At 48.9% G+C, this 17500-nt stretch overlaps 1 protein-coding gene across 1 annotated transcript in view; it reads left to right on the top strand.

Annotated features, from left to right (window-relative positions):
* The window catches only part of xdh (xanthine dehydrogenase), a 64880-nt gene that overhangs the window by 32700 nt on the left and 14680 nt on the right, over window positions 1-17500 (top strand). Inside the window, exons 15-20 of the mRNA XM_046307878.1 lie at window positions 5982-6071; window positions 8167-8336; window positions 8625-8751; window positions 15683-15902; window positions 16193-16315; window positions 17096-17231. Of these exons, the coding sequence (XP_046163834.1) occupies window positions 5982-6071; window positions 8167-8336; window positions 8625-8751; window positions 15683-15902; window positions 16193-16315; window positions 17096-17231 (866 nt within the window). The remainder of the gene's footprint in view (window positions 1-5981; window positions 6072-8166; window positions 8337-8624; window positions 8752-15682; window positions 15903-16192; window positions 16316-17095; window positions 17232-17500) is intronic.

The raw sequence follows: 17500 nt of genomic DNA, 5'->3' as shown, positions 1-17500 counted from the left end.
ATTTGAAGTGCTTTATTGGCATGGGAAACATGTTAACATTGCCAAAGCAAGTGACATAGATAATAAACAGAAGTGAAATAAACAATAAAAAATGAACAGTAAACACTCCACAAAGGTTTCAGAGGAATTGAGACATTTAGAAAAAGGTCATATTATGTCTATATACAGTCTTGTAATGATGTACGAAAGGGAAAATAAATAAACATAAATATGGGTTGTGTTTGTTCTGTGCTTTTTTTTATTTACATTTACATTTACATTTAATTCATTTAGCAGACGCTCTTATCCAGAGCGACTTAAAACTTTGTTCAGCCAATGAGTTTTAGAGTTTTAGCAATTGAGAAAAACTGTAAATAGATTATAAACACAAGTGAAATATGTATATATTTTTTATTAACAGTAAACATTACACTCACAAAAGTTCCAAAAGAATAAAAGTCATTTCTAATGTCATATTATGTGCAAATAGTTAAAGTACTAAAGGGAAAATAAACAAGCATAAATATTTTTTCTTTAATGGTTGCAGTTTTCTTGTGGCAACAGGTCACAAATCTTCCTGCTGTGATGGTACACTTTGGTTTTTCACCCAGTAGATATGGGAGTTAATGAAAATTGGGTTTGTTTTTGAATTCTTTGTGGATCTGTGTAATCTGTGGGAAATATGTGTCTCTAATGTGGTCATACATTGGGCAGGAGGTTAGGAAGTGTAGCTCAGTTTCCACCTCATTTTGTGGGCAGTGAGCACATAGCCTGTCTTCTCTTGAGAGCCATGTCAATAGCAAGGCTATGCTCACTGAGTCTGTACATTGTCAAAGACTGCCATAAACTTGAGTCAGTCACAGTGATCAGGTATTCTGCCACTATGTACTCTCTGTTTAGGGCCAAACAGCATTCTAGTTTGCTCTGTTTTTTGGTTAATTATTTTCTAATGTGTCAAGTAATTATATTTGTATTTCTAGTGATTCGGTTGGGTCTAATTGTGTTGCTGTCCTGGGGCTCTGTGTGGTGTGTTTGTGTTTGCAAACAGAGCCAGAACCAGCCGGCTGATAGGACTCTCTGTAGGTGATCAGTTTGTTATGAAAGGTTTTGGGAATTGCTTCCTTTATGGGGCTTATTTTAACGGCTGTTTTCTGGATTTTAGATTCATGCATTACTTGGTGTTTTACTTTGTGCACAGAGATTTTTTTTGGCATAATTCTGAGTAAATGCAAAGTCTCAATTTGGTGTTTGTCCCATTTTGAATTATTATTGGTTGGTGACCTTTTGGAACACCATTATTTTTTGTCTTACTGGGATTAATTGTCAGGTCCCAGGTCTGGCAGAATCTGTGCAGAAGATCTAGGTGATGCTGTACGGCCCTCTTTGTTTGGGAACAGATCGAGTTGATGCTGTAGGCCCTCCTTGGTTGGGAACAGATCTAGGTGATGCTGTAGGCCCTCCTTGGTTGGGAACAGATCTAGGTGATGCTGTAGGCCCTCCTTGGTTGGGAACAGATCTAGGTGATGTTGTGCGCCCTCCTTGGTTGGGAACAGATCTAGGTGATGCTGTAGGCCCTTCTTGGTTGGGGACAGATCTAGGTGATGCTGTAGGCCCTCCTTGGTTGGGAACAGATATAGGTGATGCTGTAGGCCCTCCTTGGTTGGGAACAGATCTAGGTGATGCTGTAGGCCCTCCTTGGATGGGAACAGATCTAGGTGATGCTGTAGGCCCTCCTTGGTTGGGAACAGATCTAGGTGATGCTGTAGGCCCTCCTTGGTTGGGAACAGATCTAGGTGATGCTGTAGGCCCTCCTTGGATGGGAACAGATCTAGGTGATGCTGTAGGCCCTCCTTGGTTGGGAACAGATCTAGGTGATGCTGTAGGCCCTCCTTGGTTGGGAACAGATCTAGGTGATGCTGTAGGCCCTCCTTGGTTGGGAACAGATCTAGGTGAAGCTGTAGGCCCTCCTTGGTTGGGAACAGATCTAGGTGATGCTGTAGGCCCTCCTTGGTTGGGAACAGATCTAGGTGATGCTGAACAGATCCCCGCCCCTACAGTGGCAAGAAAACGTATTTGAATCCTTTCTGCATAAATTGTTGTGCTTAAACTAATAACACACAAATGTATGTATTTTTCTTGACTATATATTGAATTCATCATTTAAACATTCACATTGTAGGTTGGAAAAAAGTACGTGAACGCCTAGGCTAATGACTTCTCCAAAAGCTAGTCAGGAGTCAGGAGCTAACCTGGAGTACAATCATTGAGACGAGATTCGAGATGTTGGTTAGAGCTGCCTCGCCCTATAAAAAACAATCACAAAATATGAGTTTCCTATTCACAAGAGGCATTGCCTGATGTGAAACGTGCCTCGAACAAAAGAGATCTCAGAAGACCCAAGGTTAAGAATGAATGACAAGCATAATGCTGGAAAAGGTTCCAAAAGTATCTCTAAAAGTCCTGATGTTCCTCAATCCATCAGTCCACGGTAAAACAAATGGTCTATAAATGGAGAAAGTTCAGCACTGTTGCTACTCTCCCTAGGAGTGGCTGTCCTGCAAAGATGACTGCAAGAGCACAGCACAGAATGCTCAATGAGGTTAAGAAGAATCTTAGAGTGTCAGCTTAAGACTTAAAGAAATCCCTGGAACATGCTAACATCTCTGTCGGCGAGTCTACGATACATAAAACAGTAAACAATAATTATGTTTAGGGAGGACACCACAGAAGATGCAACTGCTGTCCAAAAAAACATTGCTGCACTTCTGAAGTTCGCAAAGAGCACCTGGATGTTCCACAGCGCTACTTGCAAAATATTCTGTGGACAGATGAAACTAAAGAATAGTTGTTTGGAAGGAACACACAACACTATGTGTGGAGAGAAAAAGACACAGCACATCAACATCAAAACCTCATCACAACTGTAAAGCATGGTGGAGGGAGCATCATGGTTTGGGTCTGCTTTGCTGCCTCAGGACCTGGACAGCTTGCTATCATCGATGAAAAAATGAATTCCCAAGTTTATCAAGACATTTTACAGGAGAATGTAAGGCTATCTGTCCACCAATTGAAGCTCAACAGAAGTTGGGTGATGCAACAAGACAACGATCCAAAACACAGAGGTAAATCAACAACAGAATGGCTTCAACAGAAAAAAATACGCCTTCTGGAGTGGCCCAGTCAGAGTCCTGACCTCAACCTGAGTGGCCCAGTCAGAGTCCTGACCTCAACCTGAGTGACCCAGTCAGAGTCCTGACCTCAACCTGAGTGGCCCAGTCAGAGTCCTGACCTCAACCTGAGTGGCCCAGTCAGAGTCCTGACCTCAACCTGAGTGGCCCAGTCAGAGTCCTGACCTCAACCTGAGTGGCCCAGTCAGAGTCCTGACCTCAACCTGAGTGGCCCAGTCAGAGTCCTGACCTCAACCTGAGTGGCCCAGTCAGAGTCCTGACCTCAACCTGAGTGGCCCAGTCAGAGTCCTGACCTCAACCTGAGTGGCCCAGTCAGAGTCCTGACCTCAACCTGAGTGGTCCTGACAGTCAGAGTCCTGACCTCAACCTGAGTGGCCCAGTCAGAGTCCTGACCTCAACCTGAGTGGCCCAGTCAGAGTCCTGACCTCAACCTGAGTGGCCCAGTCAGAGTCCTGACCTTCTGGAGTGGCCCAGTCAGAGTCCTGACCTTCTGGAGTGGCCCAGTCAGAGTCCTGACCTCAACCTGAGTGGCCCAGTCAGAGTCCTGACCTCAACTGTTTGGTTGAGGTTATTGCTGCCAAAGGAGGGTCAACCAGTTATTAAATCCAAGGGTGCACATACTTTTCCCACACTGCACTGTGAATGTTTACACGATGTGTTCAATGAAGACATGAAAACGCATAATTGTTATTGTGTTATTAGTTTAAGCAGACTGTGTTTGTCTATTGTTGTGACCTAGATGAAGATAATATCACATTGCATGACCAATTTATGCAGAAATCCAGGTAACTCCAAAGGGTTCACATACTTTTTCTTGCCACTGTATAGAGGGTGCAACTGGCTATATCTCTCTCTCTGCAGGGTGCATATATAGAGGGTGTCAGAGCTGACTATCTCTCTCTCTCTGCAGGGTGCATATATAGAGGGTGTCAGAGCTGACTATCTCTCTCTCTCTGCAGGGTGCATATATAGAGGGTGTCAGAGCTGACTATCTCTCTCTCTCTGCAGGGTGCATATATAGAGGGTGTCAGAGCTGACTATCTCTCTCTCTGCAGGGTGCATATATAGAGGGTGTCAGAGCTGACTATCTCTCTCTCTCTGCAGGGTGCATATATAGAGGGTCAGAGCTGACTATCTCTCTCTCTGCAGGGTGCATATATAGAGGGTGTCAGAGCTGACTATCTCTCTCTCTCTGCAGGGTGCATATATAGAGGGTGTCAGAGCTGACTATCTCTCTCTCTCTCTGCAGGGTGCATATATAGAGGGTGTCAGAGCTGACTATCTCTCTCTCTCTGCAGGGTGCATATATAGAGGGTGTCAGAGCTGACTATCTCTCTCTCTGCAGGGTGCATATATAGAGGGTGTCAGAGCTGACTATCTCTCTCTCTCTGCAGGGTGCATATATAGAGGGTGTCAGAGCTGACTATCTCTCTCTCTGCAGGGTGCATATATAGAGGGTGTCAGAGCTGACTATCTCTCTCTCTCTGCAGGGTGCATATATAGAGGGTGTCAGAGCTGACTATCTCTCTCTCTCTCTGCAGGGTGCATATATAGAGGGTGTCAGAGCTGACTATCTCTCTCTCTCAGGGTGCATATATAGAGGGTGTCAGAGCTGACTATCTCTCTCTCTCTGCAGGGTGCATATATAGAGGGTGTCAGAGCTGACTATCTCTCTCTCTCTGCAGGGTGCATATATAGAGGGTGTCAGAGCTGACTATCTCTCTCTCTCTGCAGGGTGCATATATAGAGGGTGTCAGAGCTGACTATCTATCTCTTTCTGCAGGGTGCATATATAGAGGGTGTCAGAGCTGACTATCCCTCTCTCTCTGCAGGGTGCATATATAGAGGGTGTCAGAGCTGACTATCTCTCTCTCTCTCTGCAGGGTGCATATATAGAGGGTGTCAGAGCTGACTATCTCTCTCTCTCTGCAGGGTGCATATATAGAGGGTGTCAGAGCTGACTATCTCTCTCTCTCTGCAGGGTGCATCTATAGAGGGTGTCAGAGCTGACTATCTCTCTCTCTCTGCAGGGTGCATATATAGAGGGTGTCAGAGCTGACTATCTCTCTCTCTCTGCAGGGTGCATATATAGAGGGTGTCAGAGCTGACTATCTCTCTCTCTCTGCAGGGTGCATATATAGAGGGTGTCAGAGCTGACTATCTCTCTCTCTGCAGGGTGCATATATAGAGGGTGTCAGAGCTGACTATCTCTCTCTCTCTCTGCAGGGTGCATCTATAGAGGGTGTCAGAGCTGACTATCTCTCTCTCTGCAGGGTGCATATATAGAGGGTGTCAGAGCTGACTATCTCTCTCTCTCTGCAGGGTGCATATATAGAGGGTGTCAGAGCTGACTATCTCTCTCTCTCTCTGCAGGGTGCATATATAGAGGGTGTCAGAGCTGACTATCTCTCTCTCTCTGCAGGGTGCATATATAGAGGGTGTCAGAGCTGACTATCTCTCTCTCTCTGCAGGGTGCATATATAGAGGGTGTCAGAGCTGACTATCTCTCTCTCTGCAGGGTGCATATATAGAGGGTGTCAGAGCTGACTATCTCTCTCTCTCTGCAGGGTGCATATATAGAGGGTGTCAGAGATGACTATCTCTCTCTCTCTGCAGGGTGCATATATAGAGGGTGTCAGAGCTGACTATCTCTCTCTCTCTGCAGGGTGCATATATAGAGGGTGTCAGAGATGACTATCTCTCTCTCTGCAGGGTGCATATATAGAGGGTGTCAGAGCTGACTATCTCTTTCTCTCTCTGCAGGGTGCATATATAGAGGGTGTCAGAGCTGACTATCTCTCTCTCTCTCTGCAGGGTGCATATATAGAGGGTGTCAGAGCTGACTACATCAGTGCTACAGAGATCTACCACCAGACGTCTCCCTCCAGTGTCCAGATTTTCCAGGTAAGACTTTAAACTGAAGGACTTTGAGGGAACGAACGTTAGGCGTTGGGTTGCACATCCTGGTAACTTTCCTCCAACCAGGATTTCTGGCAATGTAGAGAATCTGGGGAAATGCACCAGAATGGAAACCTAAACATCTGTGTCCTACAGCGGCCGCAAAGTATTCAGACCCATTCACTTTTTCTCCATTTTTGTTACATTACAGCCTTACTCTAAAATGGATTAAATTGTTTTTTTCCCCCTTCATCAATCTACACACAATACCCCATAATGACATCACAATACCCCATAATGACATCACAATACCCCATAATGACATCACAACACCACATAATGACATCACAATACCCCATAATGACATCACAATACCCCATAATGACATCACAATACCCCATAATGACATCACAATACCCCATAATGATATCACAATACCCCATAATGACATCACAACACCCCATAATGATATCACAATACCCCATAATGACATCACAACACCCCATAATGACATCATAACACCCCATAATGACATCACAATACCCCATAATACTAAGTGAAAACAGGTTTTTAGAAATGTTAGCAAATTTATAAAAATAAAATAAAAACAGAAATACAGAATTTTTCAGACCCTTCGCTATGAGACTCGAAATTGAGCTCAGGTGCATCCTGTTTCCATTGATCATCCTTGAGTGGAGTCCGCCTGTGGGAAATTCAATTGATTTGACATGATTTGGAAAAGCACACACCTGTCTATATAAGGTTCCACAGTCGACAGTGCATGTCAGAGTAAAAACCAAGCCCTACTTAGAGCACCGATACGACAGGATAGTTTCGAGATACAGATCTGGGGAAGGGGACCAAAACATTTATGCAGTATTGAAGAAGTTTGGAACCACCAAGATTCTTCTTAGAGCTGGCCGCCCGGCCAAACTGAGCAATCGGGAGAGAAGGACCTTGGTAAGGGAGATGACCCAGAACCCAATGGTCACTCTGACAGAGTTCTAGAGTTCCTCTGTGGAGATGGGAGAACCTTCCAGAAGGACAACCATCTCTGCAGCCCTACACCAATCAGGCATTCATGTTGACCAGACGTAAACCATTCCTGAGAAACAAGATTATATAGTCTGATGAAACAAAGATTTTGGCCTGAATGCTAAGCGTCACGTCTGGAGGAAACCTGGCACCATCCCTACGGTGAAGCACACTGGTGGTAGCATCATGCTATGGGGATGTTTCTCTGCGGCAGGGAGTGGGAGACTTGTCAGGATCGAGGGAAAGATGAACGGAGCACAGTTCAGAGAGATCCTTGATGAAAACCAGCTCCAGAGCGCTCAGGACCTCAGACTGGGGCAAAGGTTCACCTTCCAACAGGACAACGATCCTAAGCACACAGCCAAGACAATGCAGGAGTTGCTTCGGTCTCTGAATGTCCTTGAGTGGACCAGCCAGGGCCTGAACTTGAACCTGATCGAACATCTCTGAAGAGACCAGAAAATTGCTGTACATCGACACCCCCCATCCAACCTGACAGAGCTTGAGTGGCTCTGTAGAGAAGAATGGGGAGAAACTCCCCAAATACTGGTGTGCCAAGCTTGTAGCGTCATACCCAAGAAGGCTCAAGACTATAATCGCCAAGGTACTTAGTAAAGAGTCTGACTGCTTAGATAAATGTGATATTTCAGTTTTTTTTTTCATTTTTCATTATAGGGGGTTGTGTGTAGATTGATGAGGGAAAAAAACAATTGAATCCATCTTAGAATAAGCCTGTAACGTAAAAACAACATGTGGCAAAAGACAAGGGGTCTGAATATTTTCCAAATGCACTCTGTGTGTGTGTGTGTGTGTATGTGTGTGTGTGTATGTGTGTGTGTGTATGTGTGTATGTGTATGTGTATCTGTATGTGTGTGTGTGTGTGTGTATGTGTGTATCTGTATGTGTGTGTGTGTGTGTGTGTGTGTATGTGTGTATCTGTGTGTGTGTGTGTGTGTGTGTGTGTGTGTGTGTGTGTGTGTGTGTGTGTGTGTGTGTGTGTGTGTGTGTGTGTGTGTGTGTGTGTGTGTGTGTGTGTGTGTGTGTGTGTGTTCTGGCACGTTCCAGGCGGTTCCAGACGGTCAGAAGGAGGAGGACGTGGTGGGCCGTCCCATGATGCACCTCTCAGCCTTGAAGCAGGCGACGGGCGAGGCGGTTTACTGTGACGACATCCCTCTCTACGAGAACGAACTGTACCTCTGTCTTATAACCAGCACCAAGGCCCACGCAAAATTACAGTTAGTACACACACACACACACACACACACACACACACACACACACACACACACACACACACACACACACACACACACACACACACACACACACACACACACACACACACACACACACACACACACACACACACACACACACAGGCATGTACACACACACACACACACAGGCAAGTACACAAGCACACACACACACATACACACACACATACTTATTGTAAGTCAAACAAATCCCTTTAGTTGAATGAAGTGTCATATGTGATCATTATAAACTCTGTGTGTGAATAGGTCTATAGATACAGAGGAGGCAGAGAGGATGCCAGGTGTGGTGACGTGTGTGTTAGCCAAGGACATCCCTGGCAGCAACATGACAGGACCTATCGTCTACGACGAGACTGTCCTCGCTGATGACACGGTCAGTCTGTGTGTGTGTGTGTGTGTGTGTGTGTGTGTGTGTGTGTGTGTGTGTGTGTGTGTGTGTGTGTGTGTGTGTGTGTGTGTGTGTGTGTGTGTGTGTGTGTGTGTGTGTGTGTGTGTGTGTGTAGCGAGGACAGGGCTGCGGTGGTCATGTCACTTTGTCAATAACTGACCGTTAATTAATACAAACACATTTAGCATCTCCTGTTCTCCTCCTGGTCCTCCTCCTGGGCTCCTCCTGTTCTCCTCCTGGGCTCCTCCTGGCCTCCTCCTGGCATCCTCCTGTTCTCCTCCTGGGCTCCTCCTGGCCTCCTCCTGGTCCTCCTCCTGGCATCCTCCTGTTCTCCTCCTGGGCTCCTCCTGGCCTCCTCCTGGTCCTCCTCCTGGCATCCTCCTGGCCTCCTCCTGGGCTCCTCCTGGCCTCCTCCTGTTCTCCTCCTGTTCTCCTCCATGTCCTCCTCCTGTTCTCCTCCTGGGCTCCTCCTGGCCTCCTCCTGGTCCTCCTCCTGGCATCCTCCTGGCCTCCTCCTGTTCTCCTCCTGGCCTCCTCCTGGTCATAATCCTGGCCTCCTTCTGGTCCTCCTCCTTGCCTCCTCCTCGTCCTCCTCCTTGTCCTCCTCCTGTCCTCCTCCTGTCCTCCTCCTGACCTCCTCCAGTTCTCCTCCTGGCCTCCTCCTGTCCTCCTCCTGACCTCCTCCTGTTCTCCTCCTGTTCTCCTCCTTGTCCTCCTCCTGGCCTCCTCCTGTTCTCCTCCTGTTCTCCTCCTTGTCCTCCTCCTGGCCTCCTCCTGTTCTCCTCCTGGCCTCCTCCTGGCCTCCTCCTGTCCTCCTCCTGGTCCTCCTCCTGTTCTCCTCCTGTTCTCCTCCTGGCCCCCTCCTGGCCTCCTCCTGTTCTCCTCCTGTCCTCCTCCTGGCCTCCTCCTGACCTCCTCCTCCTCCTGTCCTCCTCCTGGTCCTCCTCCTGGCCTCCTCCTGGCCTCCCTCCTGGCCCCCTCCTGGTCCTCCTCCTGTTCTCCTCCTGGCCTCCTCCTGGCCCCCTCCTCCTGGTCGTCCTCCTGGCCTCCTCCTGTTCTCCTCCTGGCCTCCTCCTGTCCTCCTCCTGTCCTCCTCCTGTCCTCCTCCTGGCCTCCTCCTGGCCTCCTCCTGGCCCCCTCCTGGTCGTCCTCCTGACCTCCTCCTGGCCTCCTCCTGGCCCCTCCTGGCCCCCTCCTGGTCGTCCTCCTGTCCTCCTCCTGACCTCCTCCTGGTCCTCCTCCTGTCCTCCTCCTGGTCCTCCTCCTGACCTCCTCCTGGTCGTCCTCCTGTTCTCCTCCTGGCCTCCTCCTGGTCGTCCTCCTGTCCTCCTCCTGTCCTCCTCCTGGCCCCCTCCTGGTCGTCCTCCTGTTCTCCTCCTGGCCTCCTCCTGGCCTCCTCCTGGTCATCCTCCTGGCCTCCTCCTGGCCTCCTCCTGGCCTCCTCCTCCTGGGCTCCTCCTGGCCTCCTCCTGTTCTCCTCCTGTTCTCCTCCATGTCCTCCTCCTGTTCTCCTCCTGGGCTCCTCCTGGCCTCCTCCTGGTCCTCCTCCTGGCATCCTCCTGGCCTCCTCCTGTTCTCCTCCTGGCCTCCTCCTGGTCATAATCCTGGCCTCCTTCTGGTCCTCCTCCTTGCCTCCTCCTCGTCCTCCTCCTTGTCCTCCTCCTGTCCTCCTCCTGTTCTCCTCCTGACCTCCTCCAGTTCTCCTCCTGGCCTCCTCCTGTCCTCCTCCTGACCTCCTCCTGGCCTCCTCCTGTTCTCCTCCTGTTCTCCTCCTTGTCCTCCTCCTGGCCTCCTCCTGTTCTCCTCCTGTTCTCCTCCTTGTCCTCCTCCTGGCCTCCTCCTGTTCTCCTCCTGGCCTCCTCCTGTCCTCCTCCTGGTCCTCCTCCTGTTCTCCTCCTGTTCTCCTCCTGGCCCCCTCCTGGCCTCCTCCTGTTCTCCTCCTGTCCTCCTCCTGGCCTCCTCCTGACCTCCTCCTGTCCTCCTGGTCCTCCTCCTGGCCTCCTCCTGGCCTCCTCCTGGCCCCCTCCTGGTCCTCCTCCTGTTCTCCTCCTGGCCTCCTCCTGGCCCCCTCCTGGTCGTCCTCCTGGCCTCCTCCTGTTCTCCTCCTGGCCTCCTCCTGTCCTCCTCCTGTCCTCCTCCTGTCCTCCTCCTGGCCTCCTCCTGGCCTCCTCCTGGCCCCCTCCTGGTCGTCCTCCTGACCTCCTCCTGGCCTCCTCCTGGCCCCCTCCTGGTCGTCCTCCTGTCCTCCTCCTGACCTCCTCCTGGTCCTCCTCCTGTCCTCCTCCTGGTCCTCCTCCTGACCTCCTCCTGGTCGTCCTCCTGTTCTCCTCCTGGCCTCCTCCTGTCCTCCTCCTGTCCTCCTCCTGTCCTCCTCCTGGCCCCCTCCTGGTCGTCCTCCTGGCCTCCTCCTGGCCTCCTCCTGGCCTCCTCCTGTCCTCCTCCTGTCCTCCTCCTGGCCTCCTCCTGGCCTCCTCCTGGCCCCTCCTGGTCGTCCTCCTGACCTCCTCCTGGCTTCCTCCTGGCCCCCTCCTGGTCGTCCTCCTGTTCTCCTCCTGGCCTCCTCCTGGCCTCCTCCTGGTCATCCTCCTGGCCTCCTCCTGGCCTCCTCCTCCTGTCCTCCTCCTGTCCTCCTCCTGTCCTCCTCCTGGCCTCCTCCTGGCCTCCTCCTGGCCCCCTCCTGGTCGTCCTCCTGACCTCCTCCTGGCCTCCTCCTGGCCCCCTCCTGGTCGTCCTCCTGTCCTCCTCCTGACCTCCTCCTGGTCCTCCTCCTGTCCTCCTCCTGGTCCTCCTCCTGACCTCCTCCTGGTCGTCCTCCTGTTCTCCTCCTGGCCTCCTCCTGTCCTCCTCCTGTCCTCCTCCTGTCCTCCTCCTGGCCCCCTCCTGGTCGTCCTCCTGGCCTCCTCCTGGCCTCCTCCTGGCCTCCTCCTGTCCTCCTCCTGTCCTCCTCCTGGCCTCCTCCTGGCCTCCTCCTGGCCCCTCCTGGTCGTCCTCCTGACCTCCTCCTGGCTTCCTCCTGGCCCCCTCCTGGTCGTCCTCCTGTCCTCCTCCTGACCTCCTCCTGGTCGTCCTCCTGTCCTCCTCCTGGTCCTCCTCCTGACCTCCTCCTGGTCGTCCTCCTGTTCTCCTCCTGGCCTCCTCCTGGCCTCCTCCTGGTCATCCTCCTGGCCTCCTCCTGGCCTCCTCCTGGCCTCCTCCTCCTGGCCTCCTCCTGGTCGTCCTCCTGTTCTCCTCCTGGCCTCCTCCTGGCCTCCTCCTGGTCATCCTCCTGGCCTCCTCCTGTCCTCCTCCTGGTCCTCCTCCTGGCCTCCTCCTCCTGTCCTCCTCCTGTTCTCCTCCTGTTCTCCTCATGGCCTCCTCCTGGCCTCCTCCTGGTCGTCCTCCTGGCCTCCTCCTGGCCTCCTCCTCCTGGCCTCCTCCTGTCCTCCTCCTGTTCTCCTCATGGCCTCCCCACATACATACTGATGATCACCTTTGGAACATCTACATTTTAAAAAGTATAATAAATCAATTGAATACAAACCATCACAATAAAGTTATTTATGTTAGTCAGGTCTGAACAAAACATGATGATATGAAGAGAATGTATTTCAGATGAACAGAATATGAGCTGGCCCTACTATATGAATTGGCTATGTTGAGCATAAAAGGGTTTGTTCTTAACTGACTTGCCTGGTTAAATAAAGGTTAAAAAAAAATAGATTAAACAGGAGTAGAGCCTACCTGGCTGGCTTCAATATGAACCAAGGAAAAAGCCTCGTCCATTAGCTGTTAATTCCCTGTTTAGCTGTTATAGGCCTAGATGACATGTCTTTTTCCCCCCAATTCCCTGTTTAGCTGTTATAGTCCTAGATGACATGTCTTTTCCCCCCCAATTCCCTGTTTAGCTGTTATAGTCCTAGATGACATGTCTTTCCCCCCAATTCCCTGTTTAGCTGTTATAGTCCTAGATGACATGTCCCCCCCCAATTCCCTGTTTAGCTGTTATAGTCCTAGATGACATGTCTCCCCCCCGCAATTCCCTGTCTCTAGACAGATGCATGATAAAGGTTCATTCTAAATCAAAACAAATGTAAAACATATATTATTTTGCATATGTAAAGACGAGATTAAATTAAGAATCGTCCGATGGTTGACAATATTATCCTGTCACTTGAACGCTATATTATCACTTGTGAATGATGCTCGACTCGTATATTATCACTTGTGAATGATGCTCGACTCGTATATTATCACCTGCGAATGATGCTCGAGTCGTATATTATCACCTGCGAATGATGCTCGACTCGTATATTATCACCTGCGAATGATGCTCGACTCGTATATTATCACCTGCGAATGATGCTCGACTCGTATATTATCACCTGCGAATGATGCTCGACTCGTATATTATCACCTGCGAATGATGCTCGACTCGTATATTATCACCTGCGAATGATGCTCGACTCGTGCGCAGCAAAGGCAAGAAACAGCGATTTACCATTGAATTTGCATTGATGTCAGAGAGGTTAGAGGGGATAACAGAGCACTGAGTACGAGGCCATTAGTGACCTACTACCAACCCATGTACAGAGTGTACAAGGGGAGATTACCGTGACTCAATGGTCACGTGGAATTTGACTGCAGTTGGTGTGACCGGGTAATAAGGCCACCGCAACGGCCCGAGGCGAAGACACGCGAGTACTTGGACAGCGTAGGTTAGGAACAGTCGACTCATGAATGAAGGGAGGAGGGAGAAGGAGGGAGGGATAGAGGGGAAAGAAGGAGTGTTAAATGGAAGACCAGAGGCTTTATTCTGGGAAACGCAACACAGACGTCGAGCAACGATAATCCATTCTCTCCACAGTCACACATATGACCTACCTAAAGAAGGTCTCGTGTGACTCTGGAACACACAATTACTCCACTATCACCCCCTGCTAGACTCCTGATTTCTCTTACCATCCCAGACTACTCCACTATCACCCTCTGCTAGACTCCTGATTTCTCTTACCATCCCAGACTACCATCCCAGACTCCTGATTTCTCTTACCATCCCAGACTATCACCCTCTGCTAGACTCCTGATTTCTCTTACCATCCCAGACTACTCTACTATCACCCTCTGCTAGACTCCTGATTTCTCTTACCATCCCAGACTACTCCACTATCACCCTCTGCTAGACTCCTGATTTCTCTTACCATCCCAGACTACTCCACTATCACCCTCTGCTAGACTCCTGATTTCTCTTACCATCCCAGACTCCTGATTTCTCCACTATCACCCTCTGCTAGACTCCTGATTTCTCTTACCATCCCAGACTACTCCACTATCACCCTCTGCTAGACTCCTGATTTCTCTTACCATCCCAGACTACTCCACTATCACCCTCTGCTAGACTCCTGATTTCTCTTACCATCCCAGACTACTCCACTATCACCCTCTGCTAGACTCCTGATTTCTCTTACCATCCCAGACTACTCCACTATCACCCTCTGCTAGACTCCTGATTTCTCTTACCATCCCAGACTACTCCACTATCACCCTCTGCTAGACTCCTGATTTCTCTTACCATCCCAGACTACTCTACTGTTACCACGTGACAGGCAAAGTTTTTAGCCAAAAATCCATAGTCATGGTTACATTTGATGTTTGTGTTATTTTTATGTGAGTGTGTGTGTTTGTGTGTATGTGTGTTCCCTAGGTGATGTGCGTTGGACACATTATGTGAGTGATGAGTGCTGGCATCGGTGTGTGTGTGTGTTATGTAAATATGTGTGTGTTATGTAAATATGTTGTTTTATGTTGTTGTTGTTGTGTGTTATGTAAATATGTGTGTCTTATGTAAATATGTGTGTCTTATGTAAATATGTGTGTGTGTTATGTTATTGTTTGTGTTATATTTACATGAAAAAACAGACAGACACACATTCTGTATTTACATAACACACATACATTTTCATAACACATATATTTACATAACACACATATATACATGTAAATGTGTGTTTTATGTTATTGCGTGTGTGTGTGTGTTTCATGTTGTTGTATGTGTGTGTTATGTTATTTGTTTAACCTTTATTTAACCAGGCAAGTCAGTTAAGAACAAATTTGTACCTTGTCAGCTCGGGGATTTGAACTTGCAACCTTTCAGCTGCTAGTCCAACGCTCTAACCACTAGGCTACCCTGCCGCCCTGTTATTCTGTGTGTTATGATATGTATGTTGGAGGGTACTGTGTGTACAGTATGTTCTCTATGTTTGAGGGTACTTCCCTCTGGCAGGAAACTGCCTTCCCCTCTGGCAGGAAACTACCTTCCCCTCTGGCAGGAAACTGCCTTCCCCTCTGGCAGGAAACTGCCTTCCCCTCTGGCAGGAAACTACCTTCCCCTCTGGCAGGAAACTGCCTTCCCCTCTGGCAGGAAACTGCCTTCCCCTCTGGCAGGAAACTACCTTTCCTCTGGCAGGAAACGGCCTTCCCTCTGGCAGGAAACTGCCTTCCCCTCTGGCAGGAAACTGCCTTCCCCTCTGTTCTGGAGATAATGAATATGAGGGTGAAAAGTGGCAGAACTGCCCTTTAATATGTGTTTGTTGTAAAAGTGTAAATAAAAATATCATTTTAGCAGACACTTATATCCAAAGCATATATATACAGTAGGAGTCCAAATTTGGGACACACCTACTCGTTCAAGGGTATTTCTTTATTTGTACTATTTTCAACATTGTAGAGTAATAGTGAAAACATCAAAACTATGAAATAACACATATGGAATCATGTAGTAACCCCAAAAAAAGTGTTTAAAAATGTTTAAAAAATATATTTTCCATTTAAAATTCTTCAAAGTAGCCACCCTTTGCCTTGATGACAGCGTTGCACACTGATGACATTCTCTCAACCAGATTCTTGAGGTATGCATTGTCTGGGTGTGTGTATTCCCTAGGTGACGTGTGTGGGCCACATCATAGGAGCGGTAGTAGCAGACACTCAGGCTCATGCTCAGAGAGCAGCCAAGGCCGTGAGGATCACCTACCAGGAACTACAGCCTGTAATCATCACCATACAGGACGCCATTACCCATCAGTCCTTCTTCCAGCCGGTTAGAACCATCCAGACGGGAGACCTGGACCAAGGGTTCACACAGGCTGACCACATCCTGGAGGGTGAGTGTGTGTGTGAGGGTGAGTCTGTGAGGGTGTGTGAGTGTGAGTGAATGAGTGAGTGTGTATGAGTGTGAGTGTGTGAGTGAGAGTGTGTGAGGGTGAGTCTGTGAGAGTGAGGGTGTGAATGAGGGTGAGTCTGTGAGGGTGAGGGTGAGTGTGAAGGTGAGTGTAAGGGTGAGTCAGTGAGTGAGTGAGTGAGTGAGTGAGTGAGTGAGTGAGTGAGTGAGTGAGTGAGTGAGTGAGTGAGTGAGTGAGTGAGTGAGTGAGTGATCATGTGTCTGTATTACCAGGTGAGATGCATATGGGAGGCCAGGAACACTTCTACCTGGAGACCAACGTTACTGTAGCTGTACCTAAAGGAGAGGATGGAGAGATGGAGCTGTTTGTCTCTACTCAGTCTGCTACCAAGACTCCAGGTACACACACACACACACACACACACACACACACACACACACACACACACACACACACACACACACACACACACACACACACACACACACACACACACACACACACACACACACACACACACACACACACACACACACACACACACACACACACACAGCTAACCTAGTGGGGACATACAATTCAGTCCCATTCAAAATCATATTTTCCTTAACCCAAAAACCTAACCTTAACCCTAGCTCCTAAATCTAACCCTAACTCCTAACCCGAACCCTAAAACTAACCCTAGCTCCTAACCCTAACTCCTAACCCTAACCCTAAAACTAACCCTAGCTCCTAACCCTAACCCTAGTTCCTAACCCTAACCCTAGCTCCCTAACCCTAACCCTAGTTCCTAACCCTAAATCTAACCCTAGCTCCTAACCCTAACTCCTAACCCTAACCCTAAAACTAACCCTAGCTCCTAACCCCAAAACTATTTCTAACAATAATTCTAACCTTAACCCTAAAACCCAATGGAAATGATATTTGAACTTGTGGGGACCAGCAAAATGTCCCCAGTTGGTCAACAACAAAAACTGTTTTACAATTCTTGTGGGGGCTACTGGTCCCTGGGCTACTGGTCCCTGGGCTACTGGTCCCTGGGCTACTGGTCCCTGGGCTACTGGTCCCTGGGCTACTGGTCCCTGGGCTACTGGTCCCTGGGCTACTGGTCCCCACAAGAATGGTTAAACACATCCACACACCCACATTCAAACACTCTCTCTCTCTCTCTTTCTAGTCTCTGGTTGCTAAGGCGTTGGGTGTCCCGGCCAGTAGAGTGGTGATCAGAGTGAAGAGGATGGGAGGAGGATTCGGAGGGAAGGAGAGCAGGTCAACCATCCTGTCTACCATGGTTGCTGTGGCTGCTCAGAAGTAAGATGACGCACAAATGTAGATCACTCCAGATTCAAAGCAAAATTGTTGGTTTTTGTAGGTTCGCAAGACGTCGGGAGACACTGTCCAGAGAAAATGAAAACTGTCCAGACCAACAACAAAAAAATCACTGCCAGGAGCTTGAGGGATTGAACCCGGGTCTATAAAAGGAGAGTCAGCTACAAAACTAAATCGTGGAGTTTTTATTCCTGATCTTAACCAATCAGAATGAATGCCTGAATTGAATTAGCACTATTCTAAACCCAAAC

Source organism: Oncorhynchus gorbuscha, linkage group LG17 (assembly GCF_021184085.1).
Source record: "Oncorhynchus gorbuscha isolate QuinsamMale2020 ecotype Even-year linkage group LG17, OgorEven_v1.0, whole genome shotgun sequence".
NCBI lineage: Eukaryota > Metazoa > Chordata > Actinopteri > Salmoniformes > Salmonidae > Oncorhynchus > Oncorhynchus gorbuscha.
This window is presented reverse-complemented; position numbering and strand designations above follow the sequence as displayed.